Source organism: Populus euphratica, unplaced genomic scaffold (assembly GCF_000495115.2).
Source record: "Populus euphratica unplaced genomic scaffold, PopEup_1.0 scaffold22.1, whole genome shotgun sequence".
NCBI lineage: Eukaryota > Viridiplantae > Streptophyta > Magnoliopsida > Malpighiales > Salicaceae > Populus > Populus euphratica.
The window spans coordinates 239,489-259,253 of NW_011499863.1; the positions used below are offsets into that span (position 1 = coordinate 239,489).

General features: G+C 28.6%; 1 protein-coding gene across 1 annotated transcript; it reads left to right on the top strand.

The window, feature by feature from the left end:
- Nucleotides 1-11,278: 11,278 nt before the first annotated feature.
- Nucleotides 11,279-15,977, top strand: LOC105125571 (uncharacterized). The gene is made up of 2 exons (XM_011026091.1): nucleotides 11,279-11,419; nucleotides 15,156-15,977. Exons 1-2 carry the CDS (start codon nucleotides 11,279-11,281, stop codon nucleotides 15,975-15,977), a joined length of 963 nt encoding a protein of 320 aa, XP_011024393.1.
- The last annotated feature ends 3,788 nt before the right edge of the window (nucleotides 15,978-19,765 follow it).

Below are 19,765 nucleotides of genomic sequence, written 5' to 3' on the forward strand. Positions count from 1 at the left end.
TATTTATTTTTTATTTTAAATCAATATTTTTTAGTATTTTTAAATCATTTTAATATGTTAAAAAATAATTTTTAAAAACTAAAAAAATATTATTTTAATATATTTTTAAATAAAAATATTTACTGTAATTTAGAACCCCTAAATAGTTGTATATCGAGGGCAAATGGGCAATGGCTGCCGTCGACCAACCTTTCCATTCAGTATCAATACAGTGCGAGGTTAGGTTAAAAAATAAATGTTCAGTCTTTATTGAGCAATGATATTTTCAATTTCCATGACAAGGAGAGCATTAAATATCTCTACATATTTGTATTGATATATACTCACAATTTCTCTGTCATTAAAGACGTTGAACCGTATTAATTTATTTTCACTTGCTAATATATACCTTTTCTGTCATTCACGTACATGTTGAGTCTTGCTCAGCAGCATCGTCTGGGAAAACCCGTGAGTGAAATTTAAAAATCATAAAAGCATAGCATAACATCAAATAATTTTACTAATCAAGCACTAAATGATTAATCACACTGGCTGTCTTTAGCAACTGTGCATGTGATGCTGAGTGTTAGATCATTTAATATTTACGACCAGCGATGGCGTTATGTTGATACTCTCTTGCTTCATCAGATGATGATGATGATGATGAAGAATCCTTTCCCCAGAAAAGTGATATAAACAATTTCTAAGTGTAAAATTTCCATTCAAAAGACTGACTTTTTACAATAATCTGAGATAGGATACGCTGACTTTGTGAGATACGAAGCGTTATATAATACTTGGACGTAGTCCTAAATTGCTGGACGTGAGAAGTCGTGGACATTAGTTATAGCCAAATCAAAGAATAAAAATTTGTAGACCTTTCCGTTGGTAAATAAATAAGATTGAAAAGGGCACCCAATGTGTTTAATATGCATTACTAAGTGCTTCGACGCTTTTAAAATTCCTTGAAAAAATAAGTTAATCTCTCAAGAATACTTTTTTATCGAATCAAAAGAGAAAAATATTGAAAGATCAACTGTTCACTTTCTTAAGTATTGCTACAATGCCAAATGATTATAATAATTGGATATTGGATTTAAATTTAATGGGTTCCATTTCTCTATTTTTATTAAAATTAAAATTCCTTGGTTAAATTGATATTCACCTTTTTTTTTTTTTTTGGTTTTGTATTCTTGGACTTTGCCTCTCTATGTATTGGATATCTTATTTTTATAAGTATTAATCACAAAAACAATAGGATAAAAATTTAACAAAGTTGAAAGGAGGTTAATTTGATTAATTACCCTAGTGTATCTTAGATTATTGATCCATGCTGTGCTATAACTGAGATAATTTTTTTATTATGTAAGAAAAATATGTAAATATTACTAATGTATTTTTCAGCAAGAACAAAAAATAAAATTTGATCAAATATAACCCGGTTAACTTTATAAGTTTAGAAATAATTTGAATAACTATTAAAAATATAGTTTGACTAAAAAAAATTTAAGACGTTTATTTTTTGATATTAAGATAAAAACATATTGGATTGACTTAGATCCACCTAGATTAACATGTTAAATCCGTGACTTAGATCTTAAAATTAGGATAATCCTATAAAAAATATAAAAAATATAAAATTTAATTATCAATAAACTTAATATCCAATGTTGAATCATAAAATTAAAAAATAAAATAAAAAACAAATAATTTGACTTAATTTAGATTAACTTAACAAACCTCCTATTCAAGTAATGTAACTAAGATAACTCCAAATAAATTAAAATAAATTATAAAATTTAATTTTCAATCAACTCAATATTAAAAAATTAAATTAAAAATAATTAAAAAATTAATCTGAATTGATTTGAATTAAGTAATAAAACTAAAATAACTTTAAAGAAAACAAAAAATATATAAAATTTAATTTTAAATTAATTAAATGTTAAAGGATAAAATTAAAAAATTAATAAAAATATTAAAAATATAAAATAAAATTAAAAAAAACAAAAAAATATTGAAGTAAACAGAAGGAAACATTACAATCTCATCCTCATTTAATTTTTGTTAACAAATCAATCCATCAATCAATTAATTGTCATGATAAAAAAATAATAATTGTGTTGGACCGTTGTGTAAAATCTCAATATCCAGATAGTACCCTGATGATCGAGTATGATAATAACATATATTTAAAATAAAATTATGATAAATAACAAATATTTGGTGGAGAGAAGATAAGTCACAAACCTACCGGGTAACAATGCGTTCATCATCATTCTATAAAAACTGGCCGTCAACGTTATAATTAACATACAAGGATTAAGTACTTCAGTTACCAGTCAATTCAGACTTCACCTGCAACACAAACACCAAGCATATTTTATATATTTTATGTTTTCTTTACTTTTTCCTTATATATTCCTCCATTGACATAACCCTTCCCAATTCACATTTTAAGCATGAAATTATTATTATTATTATTATTAACAAAAAAAAACCCAATAGTCATCAGGAAAACATCATAGTACAAGACACAAAACATTATAAATTTAAAAAATATTTTAATATTTTAATCATTCTAAACAATTAACAAATCTTGTTATCAGGAGGGATACTGTTTTTTTATAGTATTCATTGAACATTAAGGACAGATTAGTTCACACATATTTTTTACAACAAAATAGCTTAATTACCATTAAAAGGAAAATATTTAAAACTACGGTCTAAGAACATTTCAGTCTTTTTATGTTTTGCTAGAACGAGAAAATGATCATATTACTTTTAAAAGCAAAAAAAGAAAAGAAAATAGAAGTCTAAGGACTTCTTTGCAATTTCATCATGAGTTTATATATATAATTTTTCAAATTGATATTACAACGTTCAAATATATCTAATAAATGAAAAAATAGGTAACCAAAATATCAAAGTGGGGGGCAATGTTGGTTGAGTCGAAAACCATGAAATGGTTCTATAAAATGGAACAAGGAGAATAATTAAAAGAAGACGAGACATTAATTGTTGGTCCTGATTCATAAGATTGCTATGAGCCAATTGAGTGACATTGCGACATGACTACTCTGATTCATAAGATTAGTACATATATTTTGCTTAAATGATAGAATTATTTATCTACTAAGTGCTCCCATTGAAATATATAGGAAATGTTTGTTTTTCAGATGTACAATCGTGTTCTTAAAAAATTCTTAATTTTTTTAAATTAATTTTTTTAATATTTTAAAATTATTTCAATACATTCATATTAAAAATAAATTTTAAAAACAAAATAAATTATTTTATATATATTTCTAAATATTTTCAGAGCTAAATGTCCTTTTTCGATAAGAAAATTAGATAGTTTTCTTAAGCAACACATCTTTTCTCGCAGGATTGTATGTCATGATTAAACTATTCTCTTGGCTATCGTGCAATGGAACGAAAGGGACGACATGACTGGCATTTAGATCAAAACGAAAAACACCATTGCTATTTATTTCCCCCTAATTAAAGTTGGAACCAACAGTAACTTGCTTTAAATTTGGCACAATGTAGTAAATTGTGGGAACGAAATATCCATAATTAATTATCTATGTGATGATTAATGCAGTATAGATACCAGGGCTAGACCACTTTGTGCCCCATAAATTCAATTCCTGGCTGGGAACACAAAGTTACTTGTATTCTTATATTTATTATATTTATTAGAGAATAATATAAATTTTATTTTATTTAAGTTATTAAATTAAAATAATTTTTTAATATAATATTAAAATATTAACAATCAATTAATTATAAATTTAAATTTTATTATCTCAATTTATTTACTAAAAATTAAATATAAAATAATATAAACCTATATAAATTTTAATATATAAGAAAAAAAACTTTTACCTGATAGCTTTCATTTAAGCTATTACAGGCGGCTCTTTCTCGTTTGCTTTCTTGTGGCCGTGAACTTGATGGCCGTAATTAATCGATCGAAGAAAACCAAGCTTAGTTTTTACGTTTTAGATTTAGGTTCAATCGACAAGACAAGAGAACACCTTTATATATATATATATATATATGTAGAGAGAGAGAGAGAGAGAGAGAGAGAGCCTAGGTCCTGTTTCATGAGAGCAAGTATGGATCCCAAATTGCAATGTCCAATAAAGGGATACCCTCCAAATTTAATCGAGTAGGAATCGAAAGTGAATGGTTTGCAGTGGAGGGCGTCACAAGGGTCACAGTTCTCCAGGATCGATAGGACCATGACTTCTTTAGAAAAAGATGATTAGCCAGCTCACAGAAACCTAAGGTACAAGAAAGGTCCTGGCCTACAAAACCATATGCAGTTCCCTTAAGAACTGGGGAGCATGTTACAATACCTTTCATTTCTTCATTCTGCTAGACACAAATAATAAAACTTAATTACAGCAAGAGATTTATCCATCTCCAAAGTCTGCTAGCCTGTGCATAGTTCCCAAATTTTCCCTGATCAGTTTAGAGGTACGTAATTCAGCCTTTCCAGTGATGTATACATATTGGCACATGACGGCGGTACTTTTGGTTATCATGGTAGATTTTTGGCTAGATTTACCGAACCAATAATCGCAGCAAGAGGACATGTTGCTACCGTTTGATTATTATTCTAGGATAAAAAAATAAAAATAGTGAAAACAAATAAGACAATACAAAATAAAAAATAAAATTAAAATTAAAGTAAAATAACTGTTTTTAATCTTATTTGGTTGATAATGATAAATAAGACCGATTAATATAAAAAAATCTATTTTATTTTTATTATGCATTATCATCAAACTTATATATTTTTTAAAAATATTAGACATTTTTTTACACTATAGCTAATATTGTGTTCAAATTAATAACAAAATAATAACCCAAATTGTAAGATCCAGACCTATATAGGACCTAAATCGATCTGGGTTTAGGAGAAAAAAAAAAGTTGACTCGAAGACCTATATAGGACCTAAATCGATCTGGATTTAGGAGAAAAATAAAAAAAAAAGTTGACTCAACTTGATTTGATCAACTTAAGATAATATATGAATAAAAAAATAGGGTTGTGATTATCTTTTTATTGCTATGATTTTTGATTCTATAGTTTGATGTTATTTTTAAGGCATTTTTAGGATGCATTTGATGTTTCCAATGTAATAAAAGCTTTTTAATTGGGTTGGTTTTAATACAACAATTTTTTTTAGTTTTATTATTTTGATTAATATATTATGAAACAATATTGTTAATCCTAGATTTAGAAGTCTTATTCATGATTAAAATATATTTAAAAAATCAATTTTAAATTTAAATTACATAAATATATAGATTGATAAGATTTGACAATTTTAGGAATTGAAACCTTATGTATATTTTTGATGATTTGATATTGATATTTAATTTTTTAGATTCAATCATGCTTAGAATTAGTAATGTGATTTCTGAGAACAAAAAACAGTGGGTTTAAAGGCCCAAAGGTCATTTTCTAGGTTTGGTTATATATATGCAATTTCTGGGTTTCTTTAAGTAGTGTTCTCGGAAAGAATATTGTCTGAGCTATGTGATTTTAACCTATTTTGTTTTATGTCCTCGCATCTCCATCTTCATATGACATCATTAGTCAATAATATATGTTTTTTTTTTGCATTGATAAATTGTATTTCAATGTTTTAGTTTTAGGATTTCAGTTTTGAATCGAAACCTTTTCTGACCAAATCATGATAATTCATTGATAATAAAGTAAAAAAAATGTTATATTATTAATCATTACATGATTTTGAATATCTCTGTACCTTTGGATTTGCTCTATTTGATCTGGTTTTCAGTTCATGCCTTTTTGGTTCCTTAAGAACATTCATCAAGTTCTTTGTATTTTTGGTGTTTGATTTGGTTTCTTTAAAAAAATTCATGTTTTTGTATTTGTTTAAGTTTAATCTATTTTGGCTTAGATTTTTTAAGGTTAAACCAAAGATTTTTTGTTTGGTTCATGGTTGAACTAGAGATTTCAAGTCAACTCGGTTTTTTAATCAATTTGCTTTCGGGTCAATTGAGTTAGGCCTATTTTTATAGTTTAACCTTAAAAAGAAAATAGATTTTTTCCAAACAAAGCCTTAAAAAAAAAATAGAGAATGAATCTTTATATATATATATATATATGATCAATAATCCTAAAAATTATTTGAGCATTTTTTCTAAAAATCTAAAATATTTTGGCAGGTTTTAAAAAATATTGCATGGATTTTACAACAAGTTTGTATAATTTCAAAGGATTTTGACCTATATTTTAAAAATTTTAAAAACTTATTTTTAGCAATAAAATATATTTTTCACTTTTAATATAAGAATAAAAAACCTAAAAAAATATTAATATCCCAAATATTATTAGGGATAATAATTTATTATTATTCACTTTAATATAAGGACAAAAAAAAAACTTGTATAGTGATGTTAATATTCAAAATATTATTAGAAGTAATACATTTCATTCATTATAAGAAATTTTATCTAAAATATTATTTGAAATGATACAGTAGCAAAAAACTTACAAGCTTGTCTTGAAAAAAGCTTCAATGATAATTGTTCACATTACAACCTTTCATAGTAAGTTTTGACCTAGAAAACCAAGGTTAGTTTATCGTGATGAACTCATCATAGTAGGCTGATAGAATTTAGAAACACCATTTATCTACAATAACCACTAACAAAGAAAAATAATCCAAATTATCTCAAGGAAAGTGTACTAAAGGTGTTAATACCTTCATTTTACATAACAAGTACCTTACATAGAATATCTAAAAAGATTAGTTAGGGATTGCAATAACTATAATACTAGGTGACAACTCTTTATTAACCAAAAACCTTTTATCCTATCCAGGAAATGTCGTTGCAACATCGCGCTCTCACAAAGGGTACAATACTTTATTTGTCTTGTTACACCTAAAATTCATGTTTTTATTTACAATTATAACCCGTCTTAATAATATATGTCATTTTATTTACAATTATAACCCGTCTTAATAGTATATGTCATAATATAGATGTTTATCTTTGATCATTGATTGATAAGTTGAAGCAATTGTAGTCATCCGGGGCTTTGACTTATGATGTATCGAGAAAACAAAATTTTCTGATGAAGACAGCTTTGATGTGGACTATTAATGATTTTTCAGTTTATGAAATGGTTCCTGATTAGAACACACATGGAAAATTAGCTTATCTATAAAGTATAGAAAACAACAAGGCATTCATATTAATAAATGACGGTAAAATGCCTCTTTTTTACTGCCACCAACAGTTCTCGCCAATGGATCACAAGTTCAAAAAGAATAGAAATGAATTCTTTGTTGGTATAGTTGATAAGGATCTTGCATCACAGTTTCATTCAGGTGAAGAATTGTATAATACAAAGTCGAAGTACTATGACATTGTGTTTTGTTTTCAATCTGGTAAGCAAGAATTTTCTTGTTTTGGTTTAACTTATAATTAAATAAAAGGAAGTGTTTATTTAGAGCTTTTTTATTGGTAAATCATCTCTTCCACCATAACTATGGTGTCATGAACATAATAAAAAAAAAAATTATGGCATTTTCAACATGATTATGGACGTGAAAGGGAAGAGAATGGATATGGCTTTGTTTTATCACTGTAAAAATATGGAAATTGTTTATGTTAGGTTACAAGTTGCAAAGCCTAAAGTTAGCTTTGCCTTAAAACAAGAATGCATAATTACTTATTGACCATTTACTTAAAAGTCTGTGTTTTTCTAATGGACATGCCTCAAATATATCAAAGTTGATGAATTTGAAGGATTGTAGATTGTATGAAATTAAAAGTCATGACTATCATATGCTGATGCAAACACTCATTCCATTAGCTTATCATGATTTATTGCCAAAGAGGGTATGCTATGCACTCACAGAAATAAGCCATCTTTTTAGATATATATGCTCCAACAAGTTGCAAACACAACATATAAAGGCTTGAAACAAATATCATCCAAACAATACGCAAACTTGAGATGATATTCCCCCCATTATTTTTCTGATTTGATGGAGCATCCACCCATATATTTATCATTTAAGGTAAAAGTTGGAAGTTCAATCCAATATAGATGAATGTATACATTCGAGATGTTACGGTTTACATATACATTGTAATTAAAATTTTATTGTCTTTCTTTGCATATTTCAAAACATTCATTTAATTACATGTATGTGCTTGTTCAACCTTAAGAGAAAAGTAAAAAACAAGACATGTTAAGGCTTCAATATGCGAGACCCATATTACTGAGTAAATCTCAATATTTATCTCATACTATGTTGAGTCTCGATTGAGAACAAGAATCAACTGCATTCCAAGGTATGACAATGGTGGGGAAGTGGCTTCGAGTGGGAACTTGTCAATATTCTCTCATCCTAGATGACTTGTACCAAAAAATATTATAAGGGGAATATATTTATTAGAAATACGTTTAGACAATCATATAATTATGTGTTATTTAATTGCAATGAACTAAGACCTTTTATTCAATAAGTATACTACTTAACATGTTATTATTTTCAAACAGTTTATTTCTTATAACATCATAAACTGATACACTATTGAATTTCTTGTTGATAACATCGTCAATATTTATTCTCACAAACCTTATAGTTAACTGAATCCTAAATCTTTCGATTATAAGAAGAATAATTCTCCACGTGGTTCAAAATATATAAAATACTATTTAATTATTCTTATCTCTTGGGATGTTTAATTTCACATAGTTCTTGTTAATTATTCATACTTGTACTTCATGTATCAGATTTATCAATCGGGAGGGAATGTTAGTGCAACTTTGTCTTTACTAAGAGCATGTTTGAGAACACGGCCCAACCTGCGTTCCTAAAAAAATTGATTTTTTTGCTTAAAATTAAATTTTGTTAGTGTTTTTGGATAGTTTTGATACGCTGATATCAAAAATAATTTTTTAAAAAATAAAAAACAACATTTTGATGCATTTTTAAACAAAAAACACTTTAAACTACAACTACTACCAATACCAAATGAAAGGTTAAGTGCTAGAATAAGTATTTGATCAATGAACATGTATTTCATACTAAAAAATATAAACAGTGAGAAAGACATACAATAGTGGGGTTTGTGTTAAGGAATCGATTTTTAATGAGTTTGAAATTGATTACAATGGAAAGTTGGAAGAGGTCATTAAATTGCATTAGCATAGCTAGCCTAATAGAGTATTTTTATACAAATGCTATTGATATGACAATATTAAGATGAATCAAAATAGATCTCCATCATGCTTTGGTTGAAATTAATTCAAACACTAAAGTCCACAACATCAATAATGTTTTTGTTTTCACTGAACAACACCAGTAAGTTTATTACACATACAATCATTCCTTTAAAAAGGATCGTTTAAGAGCTAATTAGTTATCTATAGTGAAAACCAAACTCAGTGGTCTTATCGAAGTTGTTTAGGATGACAATGATGAATTAATTGTGGGAGATAATATCTTTTAACTTTATGAGTTTATTGATACATATTGAGTTGTCCCCGTCTAATGACTTCAATGAAAAATCAAATTTTCACATCGCCGAGAATATTTTTATTAATGTTGATGCTGGGAGTTGAGTGATGTTTTGAGTTCCAGCGGACATATACAAATTGATGAAGATGATAATAATAACATCAATGTACAAGATTTTGATGGAGATAAGAATGAGTCAATTGACAAAAAAAAAGATAATTTGATTAATTTGCACAACATAAATGTTTAACGTCATAAACTATAATGTAATATTTATAGATGAAATTCACTTATATGCAATACAATGTTGTTAGTTTATTATTGAATGAGAATGAAATATTTATTTTATTATTATGATGTGAATTGATGTTATTGTGTTGTGTGCGCAACTATGAATTTATATAATTGCAGGATGTATAAATAGAGAGTACAGATACAAATTGACATCATACACTATTTTACACCGATGGAAATGTAGATAGACTGTAAATTACATACAGATATACAAATGGAATGTATCTATCGATAGATTCCAGATACTATAGGAATTGAAATTCACAATGACATTATTCAAGGTGTTTATTACATACATGTATGCCAATGAAATGTGTTCGTCGATATATTTCAAAAACAATAGGAGTTGTGCCTCTTCACCATGGCAATGTTCATTATGTTCATTACATAAGGGTATATCGACGGTATGTATCCATCAGTTTATTAAAAAGACTATAGAAACTATTCATTTCTCAATGACATTGTTATTATACATATTCAAGAGAGTTGAAAAAGAATTATTATAAATATTAGTGCTACTGTTAATGTATCGATAAAATTATAAATGGTATTATATCGGTGATATGTTATATTATCCGATGAATATACCAACATAATAAAATAGAAAAAAATTATTAGTACACTTTATCCATCTATAAATTCATTGGTATATTTATTACCAATGCGCTCACTGACAACCATAAATTATTAACAAGAGTTTTTTTGATGAACTATTTCCATCCGTGAATCTATCGGTAATACATGTACTAATAAACTACTAGTTTAAATACCAATAAAAGTTTTTATTAATAAAAGTATTAAATCTAGTAACAAGAATGTCACAAACTCTAAACCCATGTAAACTCTTAACCTACACAGAATCTTCAGAGCAAGCTATATCAAGGTGTACATGCTAAATCCTCTTATTTTTTTTATACATTATCATTTTTTACATACAAATACTAATTTAATCATCCAACACTCTCTCATTCCATGAGAGATTTACTTTTTCATAAACTCTTAAACACAAACTCAACCTGGTTCACACATCTTATCCAAGTTTGACAACAAACAATGAAAAGCATAATTTCCATGTGAAGTTTTTTTTTACTCTTTCATCTTTAATAACATAGAAAGAGACATTACCATGGATGCCCTACATATGCTTGTCTGATTTCAATCACGTCTGCTTTGTCTACAGTTTCCACTGACTCACGAACAAACAAAGCCTTGGAGTCGATGCATAAAACAAGTTGGAGCAAAGCCATCCAATTTTTATCATATCGTGCTCAAAGAATGACTCTAAAGGAGATATCAAGAGCCAATCATGTCCAACTAAAGCTTACTATATAAAGGTAAAATTATTTGATGGGCAATGCATGTGGTGATGATGTCTTGTGGATCCCATTCTGGACCCACTTTAACATGCAGCAATATCTTAGCGGGCATCGACCAAAATAATCATCAAATAGTTATTTCAACTTTATTTTTTGAGCCCCATGAACACAAGCGCCCTCTCTTTGCCTCTGAGTCTCAAGAAACTTGATCACGATAGAAAGAGTATAAAAGCCGTGACAATTGCCTGTATGACCACCAATGGCAAAGAATCTACTGGGACAAGGAGAGTGGATTGTGGCATGGTACCTTAGGGTTGATGGGCCACGTAGTGGAAGACACATCCTGCTCCATAATTTAGGAAGAATGCGATTTTGTTGAAATTAAGAAGAAAACTAAATGAAAACATAATTTAGCATGCTTTGCATTGCGCTTACAATAAACCTATTCAATGGCAGCCTCAGGTGTCTAACATTAGCTTGGTAACGAAGCCCGATTGAGGATGATATCCATGTAGTAGGGCCTAGAAAGGAAAGGACTTTTTTATATATCATCCTAAAAATAGTTGGGTTTAAAATAAGGTTTGGAAAACAAGAGGACTAACCAAGAAAGCAAGCTCATGATGAATTCTAGGCAAGGAAGAGCCACGAGTGAATTGTATAGTTTCAGGCTTTCAACCCAATTGTTTTTACTTTTTCAGGATTTTGTAACGCTATATTTCATTCTATTGTTGTTAAAAAAAGTTGTGGTGAGTTTGAAGTTCTAAAATGGTCCTTCCAATGTCACTGGCTCAAATAAGGCGGTTCTCACATGCATATGCTTTATTTTGCCATTGTTAACATTCAGTTTTCGAAGATGCATTCATCGCATTTCGATCTGATGGCCGCCGGAAACAGATGCGTGTAGAAGAGGGATGCTTGCCATAGCCAAGCACATCTTAATTATCATTAAATATCATACAAGGTGATTACTGAGAACTCAAGGCTTATTTTTATTATTTAATTCTAAGTTATTCTTTAAAAATTATTTTTTTTAAAATAAAATAAAATAAAAACAAACAATTTAAAGAAAGCAGATAAAGGAGAGCTACAAAAATAAAAAAAAAATCAAGCTACAATTTTTTTGAAGAAATTCAAGGCCTCATTATACCCTATTATGCCCAAAAATAGAGAAAAATTCAAAATCAATATCAAATTTAACGATTACTGAACGAATTTGCATAAAAATTGAGTCCAATGACATAATTAAATTTTTAGTAAGCCAATTTGACTTAATCATGAGCCAAATTAAATTTTATTTATGTTTAAGAATTAATTTGGGTCCAATTGAAGGATTTAATTAAGTGCAAGGACTTAATTATATTTTAAATGGGTCAAATTAATTTTATTTTGGGCTTAATTAGTGAAAACTTAAGTTTGGGAGCCTAATTGTGGCTTAATTAAGAAGATTGGAATTTTAAGAGACCAAATTTAATTTTTAGTAAATTAATTGATTGAAATTAAGGGCTAAATTGCATTAAATAAAAAGATTTTAGGGTCAATTAGGTTTCAATTGAAAGCAATTGAAAGAGGAAGGACTGAAATGAACTTTGACAAAAAAGGAATCGGCAGTGTTCATTATTTTCAATTTTTTCTCTGAAAAATATGATCCAGTTACCCATTTTGCCGCAACATTTTATATACCTAACGTCCACCAAATTTGACAAATCTTATACGAAAATGATCCTCTACACTTTTTCTACAACACTATATGATCAATTTAAGCTAAATGACAGTAAATTATCTCTGGTGACAGCCTTAACAGACCAACTCAGTTCGTTTTTGTGTGTAGATTTGCAACTTATGATACCTACTTTGAGTCAACGGTTAATATCCTTCTCAACTGAATCAAGGACTGATTTTTTTTCTCTAGTGTAGACAAGATTGCTCTCTTCCACCGCCTATAAATAGAGGTGGATTTCATGGCCTGAGGGAGGATAAATTCGGGTCCAAATTCAGCCAAAAAACCAGTTTTTCTACTGGTTTCTGCAAATTTTCTTCTTTCTTTCTCTCTCTATCATGGGCTTCAGCCACCACCATCACCGGCTTTATCACTATCATTTCCATCAACCCAATTCCTCTCTAGTGGCAAAGCAGCCACCATGACTATCTCTCTTCTCTCTTTCCTTTTCTTATCCTCACTGCAGGTTTTCTTCTTCTTCTTTCTTCCTTTGCCTGCCACCATCCCTATCACAGCCTGAGCAGCTGTCCTCACGTCAGCCCCTCACCTTTTCTACCACCAACCGACCACCAAGCAGCCACCAAGATTCTCTCCCTCTTCTCTTTCCAACGTTTCTCTCTCCTTTACAACTTGTTCTTTTTTCTCTTCCAGCTACAGCCGCTCTAGCCAACTCCACCGCCATTTCCACCACCAACTTCAGGTTGTCCTCGCTAGCTAGCCTGCCATCACCAGCACGCCAGGTGATCCGCCTCCCTTGCTTGGCCTTCGTTTTCCCGTGAGAGTTTCACTATTTTGAACAGTGGACCAAAAAAATAGTAATAAAAAATAAATAAAATAAAAAATCCTTTAAAAAAATTATGATTTTCTCGTATATTTTTCTACCAATTTTGCATAACATCGGGTTATATATTTACACTGTAAAATATAAATCCAACATTAAAATACTAGTTTCTTCAAAAATATTTCAAAAAAAATCTCAAAAAACTTTTAAATCAATTTCCATTTTTTAAAAAAGAAAAAAAATATTTTGTTGTATCCGGCCAAATCCTGAAATTTTTCCAATCATATTTTTCATAAAAAAACAAGAATTGCATCTTTTTCATGTAAAAAAAATTCAAAAATAGATATCGTAACCAGTTTATTATTATCCTTTAGAATTTGACCAACATATCAAAAAAATCTTTTTTTAATTTTTGTTTTAATCCAGATGTAGACTTTAATCTTTATGGGGTGTAAAATTACACGATAAAGTACACCCTCACATATTAAAGATACAAGATGTAAATAAATGCAATGCTAAAATTTAGACTTTAGAATGGTTGAGATTTAATCCAATAAAATAGAGACTTTCTCATGAAAATAAATCTTTCTTGAGCCTTAGAAAAGACCAATAGATACTCGATTTAAAAAAAAATAATTAAATAACAATACAGCTTACCTTGGATAGTGTATTGAGAGTGATGCATCTTCCTCTTGTACAACCAGTCTTTTACTCAAACTCTTGTAGATCATATATTCTTAGTGATTATAATACTAAGTAGCGATTTCTAAATATTAATTATAATTTTATAATTAAATCTAAAAAATTTTACCAACACATACCACCTTAGATACAATAAAAAAACCTCTAACCAAGGGGTTTGTCTCCTTCCACTGCACATGGGTTCGAGTCCTGGCGTGCACGCCTGTCACCCCCGTGGTGCCTTACATGTCTGCTAAGTTTGCAGGGTATTCAGTGGGCCGTGGGAATTAGTCGTGGTGCGCGCAAGCTGGCCCGGACACCCCACATAAATATAAAAAAAATCAAAAAAAAAAAACATCTAACAATCTCAAACGCAATCACAGTGAAAAAACATAGCATTTCACAAGAGAGATGTACGCCAAATTTAATTTTACATTTGAAAGAGTTTTTGCAAAAGTTTTAATTTTTTATTTCAAATTAATATTTTTTATATTATTTTGATATATTAATATAAAAATTAAAATTTTAAAATTAAGAAAATATTTAAGAAAAAATCACTTTAATGAAACCAATCAGCTCACACGTACATGAAATAGCCTGTCTGCTGGTTCAACCCATAAAGTAAAGGCTTTGTTTGCTATGTTTTTGTTACCTGCCAAAGCCCTAAAAATTTCCCAAGGAACAAAACAAAATGCAGACTCTCTCTCCTTCTTTCTCTCTCAACTTATAAATGACCTCTCGTTAATGATAAGAACAACACCTCTCGGTCCCATTCCTATCTTCCCTCTCTTGGGACTCGAGAAAATAAACAAAGAAAAACCCTTCTTGACATTTATTAATTAAGAATCTTTCCACAACAGATCGACAAGGGAAAGGAGAAACGAGCGGTGTTGATGCTAACCAAGAAAATGAAGGTTGAGAGAAAAGGCAAAGCGTACCCATCCCAACCTTCAGCATCATCATCAAGATTTTCATATAAAGATCCTGACTCGGTGTTAAAGCTTCTACCAGTAACTATTCTAGCTTTAGCCCTCTCTCTTCCTAACCAGGACCGTGAAGTTCTAGCTTATTTGATAGCAAGGTCCATCTTTGTCACCACCGCACCAAACCCATCTTCACTTATAACCCAGCATCCAAAAAAGAAATGTAAAACCAAGAGTACTGCCAGCAAGAATGACAAATATTGTGACCAGAAAGTTCCTTCTTTTCAATGTGGGTGTTTTGATTGCTACACTAGGTTTTGGTATAGATGGGACTCATCTCCAAATAGGGATTTCATCCACCAAGTTATTGAACCATTTGAAGAGCATTTGGTGCAAAAAATTGAGTCCTCAAAGAACAGCAGAGGCAAGAAGAAAGGTAAGGTCTTGATGATGGGCCATTTTGAATCTGATAATGTTTTGTTTAATATACCTGAAATAGCAGTGCCTAAAACTGTATGCGAAGTGATGATAATGCAAGAAAATCTTGAAAGTGGAGAGATCGAGGGAAATGGGGTTGTCTTCGAAGAGGAGATGGTGGGTCAGGAGGTGGCCAGGAACCTGGAAATGGAGGTGGTGATAGGGCATCCTTCAGGCTACAATGATAACAACCACAAGGGGTTGGCTATGAAGGTTTTACTGGACGTAATGGGTTTACTGAACTCTCGTTTATGGAGTAATCTTTGGAGTCCTGGCATGTAAGGAACATATGTTTTGCTCTTAGTTCATTTTGGGAGATATTGTTACTTCTGCATGTTGGAAACCTTTAATTTCTAGCACTATAATATTCTTCAGATGGCATATAGTGACGGAAGTGGAAAAAAAACAGAAGAAAAAACAATATTATTGCTTAGATATGGTCCAATTAGGTTCCAATAATAGAGGTAGCAATAATTTAGGAACTGTTTGGTACTCGCTATTATTGTTCAAGCATAATGTAATATTTAATTTTAAAAGTTTTTAGTTTTAGAAGTTTAACCGGTTGTGTTTTAAATCTGTTTTTTAAATATTATTAATTTAAATTTATAAATTAAAAAATTCTTAATAATTAAAAATTTATATAATTATTAATTTTAAAATATGTAACATGTAATTATAATGATATATTCAAGTTAATTAAAAAGAAGTATGAAGCAATATTTTGAAACACAGTTTTTGCTGCATTCTTTCAAAAAGTCCCCTATAGTGATTTTTTTAATAAAATATCTTCATATTTGTCCTGATATATTAAAAAGAATTCAGTATAATACAATTCTAACTGGACACTCCTAGAAGGAATTTAGTAAATTCTCTGACACTGACCTACCTCTCTCGCTTTGGATATTTTTTAATGTGATTTGTCACAAAATTGAAGATATATTGCTGGTGAGATAGAGTTTAATGATGAAAGGGACCAGTCTCAGATCATTTCACGGGTTAGGATGCCCTAACTCAAAAGATTTCCGAGCAACGAGGGTGTTTGTCGAACACCATGATATCATCATTAGCGAATCTTTGCTGCAATCAAGCAAAGAGATATTATGGTACTTTTGTGCTTTTTGGTAATGCATTGTGTTTGTAAGTGTACTTTTTAAAATTATTTTTAAAAAAATATATATTTCTAATATTAATGTATTACAACTATTTAAAAATATATTAAAAATAATATTTTTAAAATCACTGTTGTTTTTAAAAAACAAACACTGCCCTTAAAATTACTTTTGAAAATAAACTTAAACATGAAAGAAACTCTCCATTAACATATTAACTGATTTTCCATGTAAAACTTTTTATATAAAATTTTGTTTTTAAGTTATTTATTGACAAAGATTATTAATGGTATATTCCCCATCTATACTTTTAGAATTAAAGAATTAATTTTTTAATTCATGATTTATTTAAATATTAATTGATCCGAATCAAACTCAAATTAGTCTTAATAATTATAAATTTGAGGTCACCCTCAGATGAGACCTAACAGTTATAAACTTGAGGTGGTTATTTTATAATTCATATTTATTTGTTTTTTCTTTTAAAAACTCTAAGTTGACTTAGTGTCAATTTAAAAATGCAATAAACAAATAAATATTGTATTTTAAAATGTTTTTCATCTAAAATTTTATTAAAATGATATTTTTTTATTTTTTATATTTAATTTTAATATTACACATTAAAATGTCTAAAAATATTTAAAAAAACTAAGTACAAAAAATTTAAATTTTAGACAACTAATTTCTATTACACTCATTTTGTAGCATGAAAAGGAAGTATTCGTGTATTCATGGAAAAGAAGTATACTATGAGCTCCCCCCTACTGCCTTCGAGCCTCGTATTATGTGTTGGGTTTGACTGCGTGTATTCCACTTATATTTGAGTTTAGCCCATTTCTTAAGCATACTCCATCTTCAATCATAGGGATTTTCGGGCTCTCATTGGTGACGTTCTTGGCATCTTCCATGAATTAAGCTTAGAATTAAGCTGTTAAAAGATGAGTTTCTACCATTTTTATATCAAGCTGCATCCCCTCCATGATCGCAAGAAATTAAAAAAAAAAACCCCAAAAGAATGACAATTTCTATAGTTACTTGGAGGCATTACAACTCTAGTGTTTTCAAATGATGTATTTTTAAGCATATATATATATATATATATAATTTTCTGTAATGTAAAACTTAATGTTACTGTTCTATAATTTAACTAATATATCATGGATAATGATGCGAGTTACAATTAACAAAAGACAATCACGTTTCAAAAAGAAAATTGTTACCGAAATACATCTACTTATTGCTTTATAAAATGCATCTTTATCATTTAGTAATTTGATTTATTCCCTGGTAAAAAATAAAATGGATTGACCATGGGCAACGAGGATCTAAGAGAGAAGGATCCTGGTAGTAGTTCTTCTGGTTTGCGTTAATTTTGCATGTTAGAACAAATTGTTCATATTCTGTAAAACAGAAGCCTTGAAATTAAGTTCAGTTATTTTAAAACATCATATCGTGGTTTTTTCTCTATCTTTTCAGCTAAAATATTATCTTGTTCAGAACCCCAGGCCTGCCTACCGGAAGTTCGTCGAGAAATAGCTTAAATATTAATGTATTTAAATAAAATTTAAAAACATTAAAAAACATTAATTTAAAATAAAAAAATAAAAAAATTATTAAATTTTCTTAAAAACATTTTAAAATACAAAAACAAACAAAATGCTTTGATAATAACTATCATTTGTCCCTCAGGAATTAACAGTCCAAAGGCATCATCTTGCTGCTGTCATCGGGTGGAGATCGAGAGAGAATGAAAGAGCAAAGAGAGAGGAGCAACTAAGGAGTGGTTTAATTTTATATGTTCGATTTTTATCGTAGGATTTAATGTTAGTTGAAATAGTTTTTGGTCTGGTTTAAGTAGTTTTGATTTTTTAAAATCAAACTGAATTGAATTTTTTTTAAAAAAATTTAATTAGTTAATTTGATTTTTTTATTTTAACCTTTTTTTCAATTTTTTTAGTTTAATTAGTTTTTTTTTTTTATCCTCACCTTGAAAACTTGAAGCGGCACAAACCAAAACGTTCCATTGATAGCCGCCTTTTAGTTTCAATTACGTTATTTGAAAGTACATGATGTTCAATAGTTCGATAATAATTGTTTTTTATATTAAAATATTTTAAAATTATTTTTAATATTAAAATATCTGAAAATATTTAAAAAATATTAATTTAAAAAAAATAAATAATTTAAAAAAAATATTTCTGAAACACAATGTTAAACATGAAGCATATATTTCACTTTTATAATTTTTGTAATTAGTATTCTAGTAATACGCACTTTATAATTTTTGTAATTAGTATTCTAGTAATACGCACTTTATAATTTTTGTAATTAGTATTCTAGTAATACGCACACATAAAAGATATAAATATTTTTTTTATTGAATGTAAAAATAAACTTGTTTATCATACAATTTTAAAATAAATTTATATCCTTTTAGAAGAAACAAGATCCATTATTTTTATTTCTAAATGTTTCAACTTTTTTAACATAAAATAAAACAGTAACTTGTATGCATGTTAAAAACAAATATGAAGTTTAGAATTATGATCATGAATCATACAACAATATCGATGCAATATCAAGATTTTGTTTTACCAATATCAAGATTTTGTTTTACATCTTAATCATATAACTAATGGAACCACACTTCACATGAAAGAAAATATAAAAAAGAATGATCGATTAGAGATAATAACAGCTTCTTATGAATGGATTGGATGCAATTAAAAAAAATAGATTTAACATAACTCCTAATATATAAGAATATATAAAACTATATATTTTCGAGAGCTATAACAAACCTAAAATATCCTTATATTAAAATAATGTATTCCCAACAATTTATTTATTAGGAAGAACCCTGTGCTATTTTTTACAAGTCTACTTCAGGTCAAGAGATTAAGGATGTATTTGTTTTTTAAAATTTAATTTTAAAAAAATTATTTTTAAAATTATTTTTAT